Genomic DNA, 20,382 nt, shown 5'->3' with positions numbered 1-20,382 from the left:
AAGTTCTAGTACGTCCTAGACTGGCGTGGTTACGCGCAGTATTCCAGAAAACGATTTTCCGGTGTTTATTTTCACTCCCTCACTAAAACTAATCGATTTGAACTCTGCGCATCCCCGCTGCGCGCCGCCGCACCTCTGTAGGACTGATTAGGCGCAAGTCGGGGACGCTGCTCTGCGGACCTGAGCAATCGACGGGAGACCCTTCACTTTTCCAGGTGGACACAGACACGGACAGGCAGAGTTTTTATAGCCTCTGGTAGGTTATCTGACGGCGCTACTGCGGCGCGTTGCTGTTGCAACTCCAACACGCACACTCCACCAGACGAAGAGAGACCAGCTGCAGGTTAGTTACTGATGAGCTAATGACTAGTTCTGTACAAGACAGGGCAAGTGTATTTTCCCTTTTTTCCTCTAATGTGTTAACCCAAATTCTAAATAGCAACAACAGTGTAGTTAAACTGATGCAGCAGAAAATTGGTGATGGACATGCCGCATGATGATGTCAAGCTGAGCAAACAATTTGGCATTTGGTGAGTCACAAACATCGTATTTCTTAATTGGTTATTAAACTTCTGGTCACACGTTAATTTCTTTTACTTAAGCGCTTTGAAAATCCCACCCCTGGGCACTGATCTGCGTATCTCTAGAAATGTAAGAAAATGGGTGCTGCTGGTTTATTTGGACAGAGTGCTTCAACTCGAGAGGCTCCCTGCATTTAATGGAGAGGAAAATGGATATACTTTCCGCATGTGTTTCAGAAGACTTATGTTGCTGCAGATCCCCCATGATGAAATGGGTATTTTGTCAAACATAAAGTTAAGTGAAAACACAGCGGCTGGACGTTGGTATAATTGATCTTTGATGATTATTGTGACATGACATTTAAGCACAGAAAGCAGATCGTTTTCAGTATATTAGTAGTAGTACCGGAGTTATATACCTTCACTGTGTGCGTGCTAAAACATATATCATTATTTATTGTCACACAGCAGCACTCTGGCAATAGCATTTTACCTTTATAAAGTCAGTATTAAAATGATTGACATGAAGCTATTTTTCTTTTTTTATCAAGAGCCAAGGAGCCAGTGATAATCTTTCCAGCTATTTACTCTGGTCAGTTGGGTCAGTTACATAAACGTAAGACAGATGATGTGATGACATGCATGCAGACACACTCACACATCCAGGGAAGTGTAGCTAGGTGTGATATATGAATCCAAATTATCATGATTGAAAATTTGATACTTATTGTCCAACATTTCTTTATTTTAGATTTCACTACTTATTTTTTATCTTAGGGGACATACATACATGAGATTACTATTACTTGTCACTTCTTTGATAAGTCATGTCAAAACTATACAGGTGCTATAACTTTAACATGAATAATAAAAGTTATGTAGCTGTTAGTTTGAGACTGAAAGAGAAGCTTCCAGTGAAACTAATATGTTTTTAACATATCTTCAGTTAATTTGGTTTTCCATCAATTTGTATAATTATCTTCCTTTAAAATTAGGTTTATAGTTTTATTTTTAAGCTGTAAAAATATTAATAGATTAAATAAAGTTAAGAAAATTAATACAGAGTTTAATAATTAATTATAGACGGTTGATGGTTGTCAGTATTCACCAATTGCTTCAGTCATGTATCAGCCTAAATTAACTAAATAAATGGTTGTTTAAGTTCTTTATGCTAAAAAAAAATTTTTTAAAAGAAATAATCTTTCAATTTTACAGTGTACTTTAAAGTATTTTGTCTTTTGATTTTAAACAAACAAACAAAAAAAAAAACAGTGTAAGTGGCTCTTTCTGTTTCATTCTGAGCCTGATTTTTAACCTTCCACCCATGTGACCTGAATGCTGCGGCTACCGTCCTGTAGCCAGCTGTTACTGTCTGTCTGTGCAGCTTCCTCTCTGCTCGGGGTCTTCTTTGCTGTGTGGGCGAGGATATAAATAAGAGGTTGGAAGCTTTTTGCGTGTGTGTGTGTGTGTTGTTTAATCAGCTGCTGGGGAGGCTTGTTTGCCTCGTCTGAGTGCAGGTGTACTTCATGGCCTATAGATGCTGTCCTCGGACCTGTTCACTGCCTGCCAGCACTTACCACCCAGATTTTACCTCAAGTGTGTCAGTTTGTTTGTGTTGCGTCAGCTTCACCTGTCTCCTTCCTGACATTTTAGTGTTTAATTTTCAAAACACTTGCAAGTAAAGCAGAAATAGCCACAAGACTGAGAAAACAAGACACATGCTTTGATTTGTGATGTAAAATCAAATCGTTGTATTTGCTGTAAATATATATTTTTTTTAAGATGAAATATGAAAGTCAGAAAGTTTGGGTTTGCAATGACTTACTCCAGACTATGAGCTGGATCCATTGAGAAAATGTACTGAAATTACTCACAACAGAGACAAATCTAGGAACTCATATTTAGAAGTTTTTGTTTTGATCTTTGAGCAGACAAATTACACCTTTTACATGTGTGTACACAGGAGAACAGCCATATTTGCACCGCAATGTTGCACCATTTGGGATGCCTATTGCCATCAAAGACAGTGATGAGGAAAATTGGGTTGTAAGGTAGATATTTGGTTGTGGAGAGCCACAATAATTATGTCATGGAAGAATAAATAAGGGAAAATCAGTTGACCTTGTCAGAGAAGTGAAAACAGGATTGGGGAAGCAAATTTGCAATATAGGCAGGCAGCCAACCAGAAAAAACACAGGAGACACTTAAAAAAAAAATAGATGTATGATGAAGAACAAAGGTGTTTGGTGTGACACCAAAGTTTCTGTTTTCTCTTTGAAAGGAAATTCAGTTTGAATACATTTTGTTAGATAGTGGGTGGATGGCACTTGAGATGGCACCCAACTCCAGCTTGGCCACAAGATGTCAGTAACTATTACAGACGGTTACTTAGACTAAGTAGGGTCTCTGTTCTCAGTTGCGTTCCATATACAGTACTTTAAACGGTATCTAACAGATCTTAAAACATACAGAACTTTGTCACTGTTACTGCATGCTTTGAGAGTAACTGGAGATAGTGCTCTTTTAAGATTAAATCATAACATAGCATGTGATTGCATGTTGTCTAAAAAAAAACCATTTATTTCTATCATATAAAAAGTAGTCTTTTTATTTATTGTTAGTGAGCATTACCACGATGAAGATAGCAAAGGCAGAATGCAGAATTTGACACTTCCAAATGACATTAAATAAAGCTGTGGGTGACATCATGGTAGTTAAATCCATTTTTAAGGGCAGGCTATGAGTCATATCAAAGTTAATAAAATGCTTAACTTGTAATTCAAACAGTAAAGAAAAGTAGAAGATTTGGAGCGAATGATAAATCTACATACTTGTTAGTAGACGTTTAATATATTTTAGGATAAAGACTGAACCAGAATATAACCTTGTCCTCTCTAGGTATGATAGTGCCATTTTACTGTAAAACCTGTATATAAAACAGGGAAAAATAGTGTCTGAACCTCTGCTGGTGTTCATTGGTGATTGGATCAAGAACTTCAGGTCTGATGTGTCTTGACTCTCAAGGTCAGGGTTGTATGTGAATCACATTGAAGTCAGCATTTGATTCAGGCTAAAGAACATGTACTGAATGAGTCAGCATAAAGGACCATGAGACCTCGCCAGTGGAGCAGAACTGGTCAAGACTGAGCTGAAATAATAGTTTGTTAATAATGTACAGTGTGTCTTCTCTTTAGATAATATCTAAGCTTTTGATCTGCATTGCTGCCTATTTTGTTTGTCCACATGTCTACTACCATCCTTGTCCCGTCCATTTCAGTCTCAAATGCAAACACTCAAAAACACATAAACAACTTTATTACAACAATACATTTAAAAAAAACATCCAGGCAGCTCATTGTGAGGAACCCAAACACCCTATAATGATTGATGGCATTGACTGGGGACTGGTAGGGTCAGCTCCAGAGGAGGCTGCAAGAGGGTCACACAGTCAGTTGGATGGCCAAAATAGACACCTCCCCTTCTCCCCCCACGGGGTCAATTTGTTTCAGAGCTGTCACTGTAAACCATGTGGTGAATCACACAGGGTAGATCACCAAGTTTGACCCTGTGTGAGTTTTTCTGTAGCACAGCACTTTTGTTGTGCTATGTTGCATGTAGTGGAATAGCGAAAAGTTTTGTGTCACACGGGTGTTGTGACTGTAATGAAGACATTTTCCAAGCTTGTCTACACCTTTGCAACGTGGGCCAGTTTATATAAGTTCACAGTATCGGTTTACCATATGGACTTAGACACAACAGTACCCTAAACCTGTGTAGAAAGGGTATAACAAAGAAAGCTAAGCAGTGAGATGCAGAAATACCCACAAACTTGTCAATAAGAATAAACATGTCAGAAAAAACATCTCTCTAATAGTTTATAATATAGCTACGGAAGCTTGAGCTTCCTTCCCATTTGGATTCAAGAATGAAATGTTGTGAAAGCGAAGTGAATTTGCAGCAGAAAAACAACAGGGTTTCTTGCCAGTAACATCCTTGTCCTCTTACCACAGATTACAGACAGAGGCACACACAGAGTCAGGAATGAAAACACAGGGTAGTTTTGGAGTTAGTATTTTTCCTTTATTGTCTTTTTTTGTATTGTCTTTTCCTCTGTCTTACTTTCCTTTTCTTCTCATTTTTCTTCCAGTATTCACAGTCATTGCCACTATCTTTTCTGATTACAATACCCAAGCTCTTCTCACTCAGCTAGTCACATACAGTTCTTAGGTGGAAACCTTTGACATAATTTTCCAACAGGGAAGGTATAATGATGGGCCTCAGACCACTGTTGTAGGCCTCTTCATTGTGGACAGCCAGAAAATGAAAAAAGCTTGTTATTGTTTGAATTTCTCCTTTATACACTTAATCAAAGGCTGTGTAGTCTGCTTAGGAGAGGGTACATAAATATATAGATAGAGTATCTATTGCATCTGATCAAAGACTAAAATATTGTATGATATTTTACTCAGATTAACTACAAGTAAGCCATTGAATGCCAATTAATATACAGTAAGACCATGATATTCATCGCAGTTTCATTCAATAAAAAATAAAAAGAGGGAAACAAATAATAATTTTTTAAAATACTTAATAGGTTTAGTCTCTGAAGTCTTGTCCAATTAAAAATGTATATTGATTCTCCAATTTGTAGCTATGTAGTTGATGTAGAGTTTAATAAAAAACAAAAAAAAGCTGAAGAAACACTGAAGCCGCCAGTTGGTCATAAAGCTGTCTGTAATGTGAACTTCTGACCCCCAATTACTCATTGGAGGAAATGCATCTTGCTATGCTAACTGCTCTGCAGAATGGTAATGAGGTGCTAGGTGTCTAAGCTAGAGTTTGGGACGATGCATGCTCAGAGTGCTGAGGATACTGGGGGTAAAAATAGAAGGCCAAATCTGGAGGTGCATTTGTTTCCATCACTGTCTGGGATTAGCAGCTTCTAAACACCCCATTCCATTAGACTGTTGCAGCAAAGTGCACATATTCATAAACACACATACCTTTTCATAAAATGTGCTGACACAGTTTTACATTGACAACACTGCTTCCAAATACAGAAATGTCTGTGCTGACTTTCAGAACATGAGCTTGTTTTATTGGTTGTCTTCGGTTGTTGTGCAGTTGATAATATTGCACAGACTTTCTCGGTGGGGATATAAAAAAAAACTTGACAGGGTGAATTGCATAGACAAGATACAACCCACAAAAACTCTTTATGATGTCGTATCCTGCAGGAGATGTCAGACAAGCTTTGAAAATCCAGGTGACACTTTGCAGGCTTAGTATAAAGTCTAAGAATTGCTCTTATGTAATATGTAAAAGATTTCTGTCAGGAAAATGTCCAACAGATCAAGATTTTTAGAATGATGTGCGCATCAAATACTTCAGCATATTGGCACTTGAAACTCCAGCTCCTGTTTAATGTGAACATTTGAAGATTTTGGCCCAGTCGAATGCTTGTTTATAACTCTTATTCCTACCCCTCTATCATGTGTGAGGCAAAGCTCTTTGGGCTAATTCTTTTTGGGAGGGCAAAATGAATGTGCTACTTGAACCTTGTATAAGAGCTTTTTTTAGCTGCACTCTTTAAAACGCAAGCAAGAATGGGGAGAAAATTCAAATTGTTTTAATCGGAAGTCATTATTTGGTCCTTTAACAAAAATAAAAAATAAAAAAATTAAGACATCTTTTAAATTATTTACTGTTTGTTACTGTGTGATATGTAAAAACTGTTGTGGTGCAAAAAGGCATCCACTAGGGGGCAGAAGACAAGTATCAGACTACGCAGCAGCATTTTGAGCAGTTTTTAACATAAAGGGATGTAAAAGGTCTCAGAAACTGTATATATCAAATATGATATACGTGGCATAAAAAGGGTTAAATAGTAGTGATGTGTCGTTATAGATACAGGTAGATGTTGACTGTGTGCAAAGTTTATAACAATAAAATCTTTCTCTAAGTGCATTCTCTTAAGTTTCTGCATCCACTTTAACAACTACGCTGATACCTTTGAATATGAGACCAATAATTTAAGGAAATATAAATTAAATGGTTTGTAATAGTTATATTAAACGGGAATTGGTTATTTCATATGAAATCACACAATACACAAATTGCAGACCCCTTTTCAAATTTACAGAGCTTTCTTTAATTTATCTGTCTCATAGAATTTAAGTGACCACCTTCTCACAATCTACAAAACCCTTTTGAAAAGGGAAAATATCACAAAAGAGACAAATGTCTGCAGCAAATGACCAACAAATGTGTTGAAAAAGTCTGTTATGTCCCTTCTCTCAGTGTTGCTTGTTTCTATATGTTGCTTTGAAACTTACAAATAAATTAAAAATACACCTCTGATTGTGTGAATCGATGTCAGGTTGCAACACCATGTTACTACAACTGCCCAGATTGGAAATAAAAAAAACAAATATTGCCCCAATACAAGCCTTTTTTCTTTTACTTTTCTTTCTGCTTTGCATCTGTAGTATTCATGTGTTAAAACAGGGGTATTCAGTTGCTTACAATCTGCAACATCACCTCTAGATGTGTCTAAATCATGCACACTGCTTCTGTATATGTTTTTTTTTTTTAATCAGGCAAGCTGCTTCTCTTCAGATTATAATTCACAATGACAATCTGACCAAGGGTGTATGTGTGTGTGTGTGTATGTTGAAAGCGAGAGAGTGACAGAGAGATAAGGACAAGGACAACAAGGCCTTGGCTGCGACCAGTTGAATCAACAGCTTCTCTCCTCTGGCTAGGACATACTCGCTCAGCTCAAGCATAATACCACAGACATGCTGTCACACACACACATTTCTTTTTGTTCCTCATCCCCCCTCCCTACTGCTTTTTACTCCCATCCTCCCTCTCTCTGTCTTTCTATGTCCCTTTGTGACTTCCCATTTGCCTTGTTACCCAGTAGATTCACTGCATTAACAGAGCCTGAAGGAGGACCACTGTAAGGGAGAAAGAACAAGAAGCAGATTATAACAATTATCGCTCCAGTATATGACAACAGAAATAATAATATACAAAAAAAAAAAAGTGCTTTTCCCCAGGCTTGTTTTCAGCTAAGTTGAGGCAGAGAGCACGCAACTCTTGCATATCGTTAAGATGAGCAAGTTTTTCTCTTGCAGGGTAAGATGCTGCTATTTCCTTTCCTTATGTAATTGGTGCAACACACAAGTTGTAAGCCAATGTTTGGTGCATATGCATACAAACAATATGATGTGTTCATCGTATGTGATGACATGCAAATGTAATTTTAGGACAAATTTATACTGACAATTATGAATCTTAATTGCTAAAAGTTTAAAATTGGTAAACACTGCTTTTCAGAATAATCACCACCACTAGAGTATATCCTAAAGAAATGAAACTCAGATTGTTATGCCCATGCTTTATGCTCAGTACAGTCAGCCAGGTTGAGGTTAACCCCGCACTAAAAAAAACTGTGGAGGAATGTGTTGCATGGATTCTGTCTGCCATAGTCTGGGTTGGAGTGAGAACTCAATATCACTCTTTCTCGCTCTCTGTCACTCTTTGACATGACCAGGTCAAAGATACAGAAGAGATATTCTTGCTGCTGCCATCTATATAATGTTTCGCTAAACAGCATCACCTCTTCCATTTAAACATATTTTCTCCTTCTGGCACGTCTTCACCTCCTTTCATTTGTTGTTCAACTTCTCTTAATGACTCAGCAAAAGCACAGCATTGCTCTTTCTGTCACAAGATGTTGGAGACACTCCCTCTGCACAGGTATCAGTCTGTAGTTGTAGCTTTGTTGATGCGAATGATGCCATCATCGTGTTATAAGATTTCTTTGAATTTTAGAATTATTAAAATGTAATCTGCATGAATTTAAAGCTATTGTGAATTCCCAAATGAAAACAATATCGGAAACTGTCAACAAGAACATCTGCCCCTCGTTAAAATATGCAGACACATTACATACATACTTACAATGTACATTTTTTAATTAATTTAATTAATGTTTCTTGTTTTTGCATCTTTTTTTTGCCTGATATCTCTTCACTTTTTTGGAGCTGTGGTCTTATCTTAATGATACATGCTCCATGTTTAATCAGCCCCACTTTTAAGCTAAAGTCAAAGCATCTAGTTGCAGTTTAGTGCTTTAACTTTGAGGACGCCAGCTTCTGATATCCCTGTGAGTATCTGTACAGTATAGTTTGACAAAATGTCTTGTGCATACAGGGTGAGCTATAGAAAGGGATACACAAAGTCAGAATTGATATCATATTGCTCCAGTTACCAGTGGCTTGATCGGATCGAGGATCAAGTTCCTTGATGGTATTTTAAGTTAATTAAGAGGGCGGCATTGAGGCTTCCAGAAAACCAGCTACATTATTGTTAATTTACCCCTGAATGGAGGTCAAAGCCAGTTTAGACAGTTTTTTTTTCTTTTTTTTTAATTTTTATTAATTTTTAGCTGTGAAATCAAAAAGCCATTCTGCTCCACAACAGACCTTGCCAACAGTGAGAGCAGCTGTACATAACTTAGGTGCTGGAGGTGGTCTCACAGGCATGACCCACACTTTGTTGTGGTTTTACTTTCACCTACAAACTCAAGATCATGAAACCACCAAATCTGATGTCTTTGCCAACTAACTTGCTCACTGATAAAACCTATGATTGGATACTATATACCAGAATAAAGCTACTTACCATGAGAAACAGAGACAACTGTTTCTCATGTTTACCAATAATGGTAAATGGAAGATTTATCATTAATCATTCAATATGAATACATTGGAGGTTTTCTCTTCCTGGTTATTTCCATCTCTGCCAAGCATGTTGTTATGTAATTCTAGCAGGATGATTTAAAAACTTCTGGTTGGTTTTATGTGATAATTTCATCAGAGGTGGCATGTAGCCAGATTTAGAAGTGATTCATTTTTAATGTCAGTCTGGATGCATGTATAAAATGATTATATATTTATAAAAAAATTAAATCCAGCCTTGGAAAAGATTTACATACTCAGGCTGCTGGAGTTATAGAAACAACAAGAATGGATATTATAAATATTTTTAACAATTTAACAGAAGATGTTTCTTTGTAAAGGTAACAAAAATAGATGATTAATTGTAAAACTATATTGTGTTACTTGCTAGAGCAGTAAGTGATCTGAAGTGCTTGTTCATTTGGAATTAGTTACCACCCATACTGCATGTACCTACTTGGACTGAGTGTAGGGGTCTACCTCCCTCCCTGTCAGCTCTCCTCATGTTTGGTCTCACTGCCTCTCTCAGACAAACATAGCACCCAGCACTTGAGGTGCTCAGAGAGGGAAACAACAAACAGAGACAGAAAAACAGAAAGCAGTCAACTCACTAGTAAACCACAGAGAGAGAGAGAGAGAGAGAGAGAGAGAGAGTCTTTGTGGACTGGCTGAAGACTTGACGAATGCTCATCAGCCCTCCGTGACTCAGCTGTGAACGAGTGGCTGAACAGAATGGATTTTATTTTGGTCCAGCAGCCACTGAGCGGGAGCAGCAGCTCTTTGGATGATTGTCACTCCTTTTGGATTATTTCAGAAAATGCAGCTGTTGTGATGAACTGGAAAGACAGCAAACAGAAGAGAAGATGGTAATGTGACAATCTGTCATTTTTTTCTGTGAGATGTGTTAACTTTCTTTCAGTGCTTGTCCAGAGTGAATGCAAGATACCTTCTCTTTCATATCCAGTGGTTTTTAGCAAATCTGCCAAACTAGACTCATATTTAAACTTTATTATGTGCTGTTCTTAAGTAGCATTAAAGGTTGAATGAATGCATCTTTGACTCGTGCCATGTTGCTAGCATTCTTTTATCCTGGTATTTCTTTTGTTGTTGTTGTTGTTTATTTCATTCTGAAAGTAATACTGTAATATATAAATTCCTGTTATATTTGCCTCTGTCACATGACACATCAGCACTTAAACACTACTAATTCCTACAGGTCTTCAGGTTGTCAATAGGCAACAATAATCCTGAACTGCTTAGATGCTGAGACCTGCAGAGGCTGGACTGCTAAATGACTGTAGTAACTGGTTTAATTTCTAAAACATGTAAAGTTTCTGCTTTTCTCATTTTCTCTATTTTTAAATTGAATTGAATATATATATACAATATATACAAATATCACAGTAATGTCAAACTAAATTTAAATGATCTATAAAAATCATGAACATCATTCCTCTCATCCCTACATGTCTTGTAAAAAACACCTGACTCTGTTTAACATACCTAAAATATTCATACATGTAGTTTTACCTCATAACATGTAGAGGACATGACAGTTACAGCCCTGTCTGCTTTTTAAAATAGTGCCACAGAGTCATTTATTTATTATGTCCTGACAAGTGGCCCTTTATGCTGTAACAACCATGTGTTCTGACTGGATACTACATGCAGCATTTCTTCCATAGCTTACACTGGCTGCTGCTCTGTCTCAAGGTGAAGATCTTAGGTTTCCAAGCTTTCAGGCAGGTTTCACAAACCAGCCACTGTACTTTATCTGCTACTTTCCTGTTACTGGCATGTAAAATGTCATGTGAGACCAAGCAGAAGGCATCGTTTAGCATCAGGGAGGTGATGGTGGATATTAGTGTTGCCTTAAAGTTGAGTTTAAATTTAACCAGCATTTCCACCTTTTTTTCTTGTCTCAGCCTCCATATCCAGATGAGTAAAATCCTGAATGAATGTGTTTTTTATGTGTTGTTACACCTATGTGCATTACAGAGAGGGTGTGCCCCATTTGTACATAAAGTCCATTTTGTTTGGCACTGACTGGGTTAGGATTTTAAAATTGCCCGCCCATCTCTCTCGTAGGTTTGACTTGGCAGGACTCTCTGTTTATGTGTGTGTGTAAATTTCCCCGCCCTCTTCCCTGCATATTTGCCATGTCGTCAAAACCAGAGTCCATTAAACTATGACTATTCCTGTTTTCAGAGTGACCTCAATATTTTGGTATTTGTTCCTGTGCTGACCAGGTTACACAGAGCATCTTTTTTCTCTGTAAAAAGACATCTTGTCCCATCCAGATGATTCAATAGAAAATACACAACAGCAAGGTCAACAACTCCGCTTGCAAAACTACAAATCATCACCTCCCTTTTACCTGGATAACTCACTGATGTGTTGCTTTGGCTCAGGTGCCATCTGTATTTAGAGGACACTGAAACATTTGTGATGATACAGGAAGTCAGTCAGTTTGAGTTGATGTGTTGACTGAACTGATATAGCTCTATGGCAGCTGTTCAAAGTGTTTAACTCTGATGAGGGTGGACAACTGCTAAGTTTTCATTTTTATTCTATTGGCAGAACACACTTTCTTGCTTAGTTCTAAGATCCAACATGTTAACATTTTTCCACATTTACCATGCTTCTCATCATAAAAAAATAACAACAAATAGTCCTAATCAATGTAGTTATATTTAAATGTGTATAAAAACATTTTCAGGAGTCAGGATTACATGTTTCAAAGTTTGTTATCATTAACTGTGTTTTCACCTGTTTGTCCTGTAACTAAGTGGTTGTTTCTGGTTGTTTGTCATGAAATCTGCTGGTGTTAGTTACATTAAGCACAGCTGTGGGCTAATTACAGATGAGATGAGCATGTCAGTGAAAGCTAAGCCACTCTTTCATATAATAACACACCTCATGCACAGACACGTCAGACTGCTCATGATGATATTAAAGATGCGCTCAAAGGCTCAGCTCATTCATAATCCCCTGACGTGTTTTTAATGACCTAAACACAGGTTTCGTTCCCTCCTGACTGACACTTCACAGCCACTTTCAAACTGCTTTGCTGATCAAGGTCACCATGATTGGTATTTGCCTCCCACAAGCTCCGATTTTCTAAACCATGTGTAGCTTTTAAATATACTGTCTGGCCATCTCAGTGCCTCTGTGGTTACGTAGTGTTTATAACTGACCCGACTCTGATTTGGTTTGTGCTTGAGCTCAGGTGTCACCAGATGTGTTGATTTAAGGAGGAACAACTCAAGAAAAGAAAGACTTGAAGCGAAAAAGAAACTTTTGTGACACTATATGTACCTTTTAACCCAGAAGTGCAGCTTTTAGGCTAAAAGGTAGAGTGTTTTATCTACTAAATCCATTTAGTCAGAAAAAATAGTGCTATTCTGAAAAAGGATGGAATTTGGTACTTTACCCCACTGAGTAATCTCCTTTCTGCTGAAAGCTGTAAATAGCACAGAATAGTAAATTATTTATGCATAAAATGCTAGCGAGACATGCAATGTATTTTTATCACGTATCTGTGTTGTGGAAGAAAAAGTTTAAGGTACACATACTAAAGCAATACAAAAAAAGTGGGACAGACCCATATTTATTTGTAATTGTGCATTGTAGCATTTTCTCCTAATAGTAAAGAAATAAAAACAACAAAAATAAGTTAATATTAACATTTCACTGGATTTTAAAAAGACACAGAAAGATAATAAAGCTTCGAGTGGGTGGGTGAGCACATTCAGTACATTTGAAGATGGTGCACAATTAAAGAATGTATTTTAAAAATTCTCTACTTTCAGCTCATTCCTTCCACTCTTAAAATAATCTGAATTTTTATGCAAAGTTTTAATGAGAAAAGTATTTCATGTCCTGTGTGTCATGGGTTGCATGAAACTCTGCTGTGGTCTGTTCATTGTTCTGTTTTTTGTCACTAAAATTGAATTTCATTCAGTTGTGTCTCCATAAGTGTTGCCTCACATGTTTTCAACAGCTGTTGTCATTCAGAAATGTGTCAGTTTTCAATGAATGTCTCTACAGAGGAGCAGACAGGAGAGACAAGAGTGCATTATCATGTTGCCCTGATATTTGGTTTGTTTTTGAGGTTTTACATAGTGGAAAAAAATCATAATAAAAGAAATGAAAGATAGAAATATTAAGTTCCACAGGAGCACAGCTTATATGTGGCAAAACAGTCTTGAAATACATTTATTTATAAATGTATTTTAAATGTATTTCAAGAGATTACGCAGTGGTAAAAAAAAAAGTTTTAGTTTCATACTAATAACGTTTGTCACTGTTGTTAGCTGTAACTTATGCATTCTGGTGAGATTTGTAGATTCTTGTTAAAAACTTGTTAAATTTTAATTCATGTGTTTATGGCTAATGATTAGTGTTCCTTACCCATTGGCATCTTACTGAAATGACTCCTGGAATTGACAGGTGGCTCCAAAAGAGTTGAATAAAGATGCTTGCAGCCTCAAATGTGAAGTGTGGCATCTTGAGAGTATTTTTCTTTTATGAAAAGATTAAAAAAAGTAGAAAATAGAGCATTTGCCATGACTAGACCCATTGGTCTGTTGAGCGTTTTAACATGATCTTCCCTATAGAACATTTGGAAATTAACATCTAAAAACAAATGTTCTGATTTAGGCCAATTTATTTTTTAGTTGATTGGGAAATTTTCACATACATAATCAGTCTTACAGGTTCCCTAAAAACCCTTATTTAAGTGTATGAACTTTTTTTAAGTTAAAAACAATAGAATATCCGGAAAATTTCAAATTTTTATCTACTCATAATTTCATTTGGAGGTGGTTTTAATAAGAAGAGAGGACAGAGCTCCCTCCTGTGTAACTGACATGATTCCACATCCCCTCTTTATGCAGTTTGTGTAGTCCAGTAGGGAATGTGTGTGTATTAACTTGGATGAAAAGTAGCAGACATAAACAGGAAACTGATGCTTCTAATGCTTATTTTAATTTTGAGATGTTGAAGTTTGGCCAAATCAGCACAGTTATGCTTACTGTGTCACATATTTCTCAGGCATTTTGTTTATGTGTATTACAGGGGTGGATATTTGAAAGGATACATCATTAGACTCACAAAAAAAGAAGGGGGGGCTGTAGTGATATAAATAACAGATAGGGTAGAAAAACACATTTGCTCTTGAAGTGGGCACTCATGAGGACTACTTTGTTTAAACCAAAAACTTTAATATTTGAGCAGTTCTTCTTTTGTTTTGTCTTTCCTAAATTTTAAATAATGAATTAAATACAGAATCTTGATATTGTCATTCTGATTTGTCAAAATTTTTACTTCTATAATAATAATAATAATAATAATAATATAATTTCCTATATAATAATTTGGTTGGAAATGATCCTGGTGGCCTAGTTTAATGGTCCTAAATAAACACCATGTAACTGCAGAATCTCTGTTTATATCCGGCCAGGGATGCCATCTTCTCTTCCGATGTTTCCTGTCACTCCCCACCAGATATTATCAACTAAAAAAGACTAGTAGAGTTAAAACATACTAAAATAAGTCATGTCACTATGTCACAACAGTATAATACACTGTATGCTTTCTTTTGTTTTTATTATTGAAGATTTTTTTTGTTACCCAGGCAGGAGCCTATTTTAAGAATGTTTAAGGACTATTTCTGTGTCATAATGATACTGGACAGAGATATTCAAACTGTCTTCAACTGCAGCACTGAGACATCTTATCCACAGTTATGTGAGCATCGTCATTTATTTCAGTGGTTGAGTGAGAAAGATCTAGGTGTTTATATAGAGCCTGGTGAATGTGTAGCGAATGAATGTGAATGTGCAACAGTATGTTGACCAGTGAAGAGCACACACTGGAGCATAAGACCACACACGGTGTGGTTTTATGCTCCTGTAGCATGTCTGCTTCAAGGTTTTGTGCACTCAGAAGTATTCGGCATACCTTGGTTGTAACCAGTTGTTATTTGACTAACTATTGCCTATCTATCATTTCCAACAAGTCTGCCTGTTTAAATTTTAATCTCTGACATCAACAAAGCATTTTTGTTTCTTTTTTTTCTGACTAATGGCTGATTATCTATCAGCAGTAGTGCGGAAAAAATACTATTTTAATTTAATTTTAAAGATTAACATTTCCTCTTGGCGTGTATTGCTGTTGCCAGATGACCTGAACCAATATCACTTTTCAATTGTCTTCTTAAGGTTACAAAGATTTAAATTTCCACTATTTTCAGCTCCTCTTTGCCAAGACCCAAAGGCCCAAATATAGATCTTCCACAACTACTTTTACTGATGGTATTAAAGAGCTGCTGAAGCAGGTGTTCAATGTCTTCAAGAAAACATTTCATTTAAAATTCATGAGCTGTGATCTAAGTTTACTTAACTACATTGTGTGCTTCTGGGCTCCCTCCAACCATTCTACAAGCCCCCACCACTGTTTCCATAATTAGCTTCCTTCTCCTTAATGTCATTATGATGACCATTGTTGAGTTTTGCCCCAGTGGGGGGTGGCAGAACTGACCAAAATGTTCTGAGTCATAGTGTTGCTTCTGGAGGTGCGGGACTGTAAACTGAGTAAAAGGTTTTTAGATAATAATGTAAGAGCTTGAGATTCCAAAGAAGGTTGTTGAGCAGGAAAAAATTAGAATGAGCTATCGCAAATACAGAAACAACAAACCTAGAAGGACGTAATGCACAGTGCTGCCTTTTTAACAAGTGTTAAGGCTTTATGTGGAGCAAGGAAGCTTCATTTTAATGTTAGAGCCACAGAGGGAATTATGGCAGAGCAGGGGAGGCAGGAAGCTAGTGATGGTTTAAGGGAAGATTATTCACAACCTGACACATATGCCTGCTTCTCTGTCTTTTTGTTCATGTCTGTGTTTCTTTCTCACTACAGCTTGGAACAAATGAGCTGTGTTTTATTATTTTTTACTTATGTTATAATTAACATCATCTCAAAAAGATTATACAATTTTTGTCCTGTTTTCATGTCTTTGAAAACTTTGATTTTCTTGTAATATAGTGTTTGCTTAATTGCTTTCTGGTAAATAAATAAAATTATCACAGCCATAAAACTCTCACATCTTTCTGTTTGCATTGCAGCTAGCCAACAGTTAGCTTAGCTTGGCATGATGACTTGAAGTAATGACTATCCTGGCTGATAAAAACAATCCATCTTCTAGCATGTTTGAGCTTGGTTAATAAGCACATTATGTCTGTTTCTGTCATAAACCTTACACTGAAAACCTACCTAGGGAGAAAAAAAACAACAGTGTTCACACTATGCATTAACATTCACACATTACTTTTCCTGAAGCTATAATTCTCCTTGCAAAGCCTCAGTCATGCATGCATACATCAAGCATCTAAAGTCTGCTGCTGTGGCCTTTGCTGAGCTAAATAAAGCAAAGCCTAAAAGTGGGTAGGAGGCCACAAGTTCAGGTCAAAGGGAATGTGAAACCATAAGCCAGAAGTCTAGCTAGCCTTGGGACCAGCCATCACACCATGTTTACTTTGATATTTGTTGTCAGGTTAGCTGCTTCTACATGTTAAGATGAGCAAGGTTTATTTGTGTTCGTGTAGCTATTCTCTTGGGAGATTGAGACTTTGAAGACAAGGAATACAAAATTTAGTATGAGACATTGGTAGCAAAAAAATTACTGGCATTTCTTCTGTAGTACAATAAGCAGAGGATAATAATAATAATAGACTAAATAGTTTACAGGTAAATGTATTCCAGTGATGAATGGAAAAATCTGAATTTGGCATTATCTCGATGAGAAAACCTGATTTCGGATGGAACACAAGAGTAGGATCGCTGGAAAAGGAATTGTACAAAAAAAAAAAAAAAAAACAATCTGAGTTTCATGAACCTGTGTTTACCTATGTAGTTCACATAAAAGTCAGTCTTAATAACTAATACCTGATAACTTGATAACTGAACGGAAAAAAATAGATCCTTGATTTTTACTGAAAATGTTTTTCCAGCATCCTGAATGTGAGAAATCTGCTTTTCTTGTTTTTAAATTGGCTTTATTAAATAAGATATAGGATATATTTAGGTTTTAGACTAAACATAAAAAAGAAAACCCATGAAAAGACATGATCTTAAATATTTCTTTTACATTTTATAGGCCTTACTGTCTGACTTACTATAGATATTTAGTTTGAATGCCAAACTGGTAAAGTTATCATCATCTTCTTTTAAATGAAATTTTGACTGCTGGAGGTCCTTGTCTGTGTCTTCCTTTTCCAGCAGGTGGACATGAACATATGGCATGACATACAGTATATTACTTAGAAGGATACGAATGACATAATCCAAGATGTGCCATAGGTCATTAGTGTGCACATTAGATTTGAGATCATTTTTATGCAAAATTTGCAATTTGAGATTTATCATGAAGTTTTTATGCAAGTAACATCTGTTTATTATTGGCAACTCTCCTGCATTATAACTATAAACAAAGGTTTTGTTTAACTCTTCCTTTGTCTCTTTTGTTTGTAGAACCTTAATTCTGTAGAAGGCTCCATCCAGAACCTTCTTTCAGTGCTATACCCGCCCTTCGATGCAACCGCTCCCACTCTGCTTAGCCAGCTCTTCCAAATCATTGACAGTCACTACCAGGGAGACGCCCTGCGGTGTTTTCTGGACTTTTTGGTTCCAGCCAAGCACATCTTAGACACTGTGCAGCAGGCTGCATGTGTAAGTAATTATGTTGTGTTGTGTTCTGACCTTGTGTGAGAGATGTTGTTTAAAAATGGAGAATCTTTGATTAAACACTTAAAGAACATGAATTTTTATTGAAATTATATGTTGTCCATGACTTTGTTCTCTTAAGGCTCAGTACTCCGATGGTCTTTTCCTCTGTGAAGGCTGGCCTCTGTGTTTACATGACCAAGTTGTTGTCCACCTTGCTCCCATCGACGCCCTGCTACTTCAGCCTGGTGATTTTTATCTCCAGGTAGCACCATTCTGTGACCAATCAGCTCGCATTGTGGTCTGCAGCCTCTTGGAAGAGGAAGGGTTTACTGTGGAAACAGAGGAGACCCCAATCCCTGAGACATCATATCCTTGTATATTTAGCTGTGACTGGCTAGATGAGATCAATCATGGTCGTCATGGGACAGCTCTCAGGCAATGTCTGCTTGCCACTGAGCAAGGCTTGGTGAGGCTACCATGGGAACGGGTGGCCTTGCCTGATTTTGTGGACGTGCCACAAAGTGCTGGGAGTAGTATGGCCTCTGTTCCCCTGCCTTATCCTCCATTATCACCTACACTTTCTCTTCCTAAACCTCTGGATTGTTCATCTAATAAAACTTTTCCTTCATCAACTACTTCTTCTAAAGGATCTACACTAAAACAGTATCCTCAAACCATTCAGAGTTCTAATCTAACATCTTCCTCACAGCCACCTGCCTTCTCTGTGGAAACTAGAATTTGTCCAGCAAGACACGGCATTGCTGTGTCACTTTGTCTGGTGGATGCAAGCACTGCTTCTTCATCCCAACTGGTCAAAGTTAAAGAAACTGAAATAGAGACTAAACCAATAGGCTGGGTGTCCCCCAATACATGGGACAGCCGCTTTTCTGGGGCAAATGCAAATACAACATCAAAAACAAACACTGTTTCAGATATATGCACTTCTACAAACGGCAATATAACTGCATGCAAGGCTGAAAATACAGGTGTAATTGTTTCTGAAAACAGACTGCAAGAAAAGGTACAAGATATGAGTAGAAGTGGGCCAGCAGCCCAAACTATTGCTGAAGGGGAATATATTGATATACTACAGGCCAGCATGCTTTTTGGTAAAGATCAGTCCTTTACTGAAGAACAATTACATGCACAAATCCAACCACAGATACAATATGAAGCACAAATGCAAAGATATCCACATAGACAAAGTCAGGCAGTCACACAGTCACCACTTTGCACACAGTCACAAGGACATGTGCAGTTACCTACAAAATCACCAAGTCATTCTAAATATGTGGCTCCTGAAGAAACAGTAACTCCATCCAATCCCCAGCATTTCCAAACACATCACTCTTATTCTGACCTCCTTGAACCTCTTCAGTGTGTCCGTACTGTCCGCTTTGCAGAGAAGCCCTGCACCCCATGCATGAAAAGACGCCAGGGTGGAATGGCTTCCAGAGCTCAAGAACTGAGATGTCGATACAGGGACTCTTACCAGGCTGCTATCCAAAATCCTGTCACCTTTAAAACAGAGAAAGACAGAGAGAAGATGTTAGCAGTGGTGGAAGAGGATGGGGATTTCTCACAGATGGATAAAAGACAGGGACCACTGGGGACTGAAACAGGAGATCCATGGTGTGATGTTCAAGGAATAAAGAGCAATCCTAGATTACAAAACCAGTCTCCTCCTTCTGTTGCTGAAGATATTTGTAAAGAGTCTGGAGAAATAAACACAGTTCCACTCTGGAAACCAGGAGATTCAGATCCTTCTTCCCATTACAGGGAGATAAATTCTTTGCTATATTCTGAGCAAAGAAAACAGACGTCTGAGAGGACTACAGTACCATTTATTTACCAGGATTCACAATCTGCCAAATCCTATGCCAGCTTACACAACACGAGTGAAACACTTCCAGTAGCCAACGTAAGGACAAACACTACTAATGCTCTGCCAATTGCAAATGGTCTTACACATTTGGATGTCTCTACCAAACACCATGCATCACCATTTATTTCAAGTCATATTTCTGGAACACGCATGACCTTCATGACTCCTGAAAGGCCAGAAAACCAAACCAATTCTACAGGGATGTGTTCAAACCTTTCAAGTCAAACAGCACAGCAAAACAAAAAAGACATATCAGATAGAAGATGTTCATCCCTCTCCACAGCGGTGGTGAATACTTCAGAAAAGTGTGAACTGGTTATTGTTGAAGGAAAAAATATCAGGAGAAAAGAAAACACCAACTCTTGTGCGGAGATCCCCCAGCTACATGTGGTTAAATGTAAAAATAGCACAGCCTTCCGACTGGTTTCACCCAAGATCAACAGGAAGAAGATTACAGGTACAGAGTTATGTTGGTTTTGAGTTTACCATCAAATTTGAATCA

General features: G+C 37.4%; 1 protein-coding gene across 1 annotated transcript in view; it reads left to right on the top strand.

The window, feature by feature from the left end:
- The window catches only part of LOC121652088, a 37,170-nt gene that overhangs the window by 3,846 nt on the left and 12,942 nt on the right, over nt 1–20,382 (top strand). Inside the window, exons 3-5 of the mRNA XM_042004637.1 lie at nt 261–343; nt 17,801–17,998; nt 18,135–20,337. Coding sequence (XP_041860571.1) covers nt 261–343; nt 17,801–17,998; nt 18,135–20,337 — 2,484 coding nt within the window. The remainder of the gene's footprint in view (nt 1–260; nt 344–17,800; nt 17,999–18,134; nt 20,338–20,382) is intronic.

This window comes from Melanotaenia boesemani, chromosome 13 (assembly GCF_017639745.1).
Source record: "Melanotaenia boesemani isolate fMelBoe1 chromosome 13, fMelBoe1.pri, whole genome shotgun sequence".
Lineage (NCBI taxonomy): Eukaryota > Metazoa > Chordata > Actinopteri > Atheriniformes > Melanotaeniidae > Melanotaenia > Melanotaenia boesemani.
Note: the sequence above shows the minus strand (reverse complement) of the source record. Positions and strands in the feature narration are given on the sequence as shown.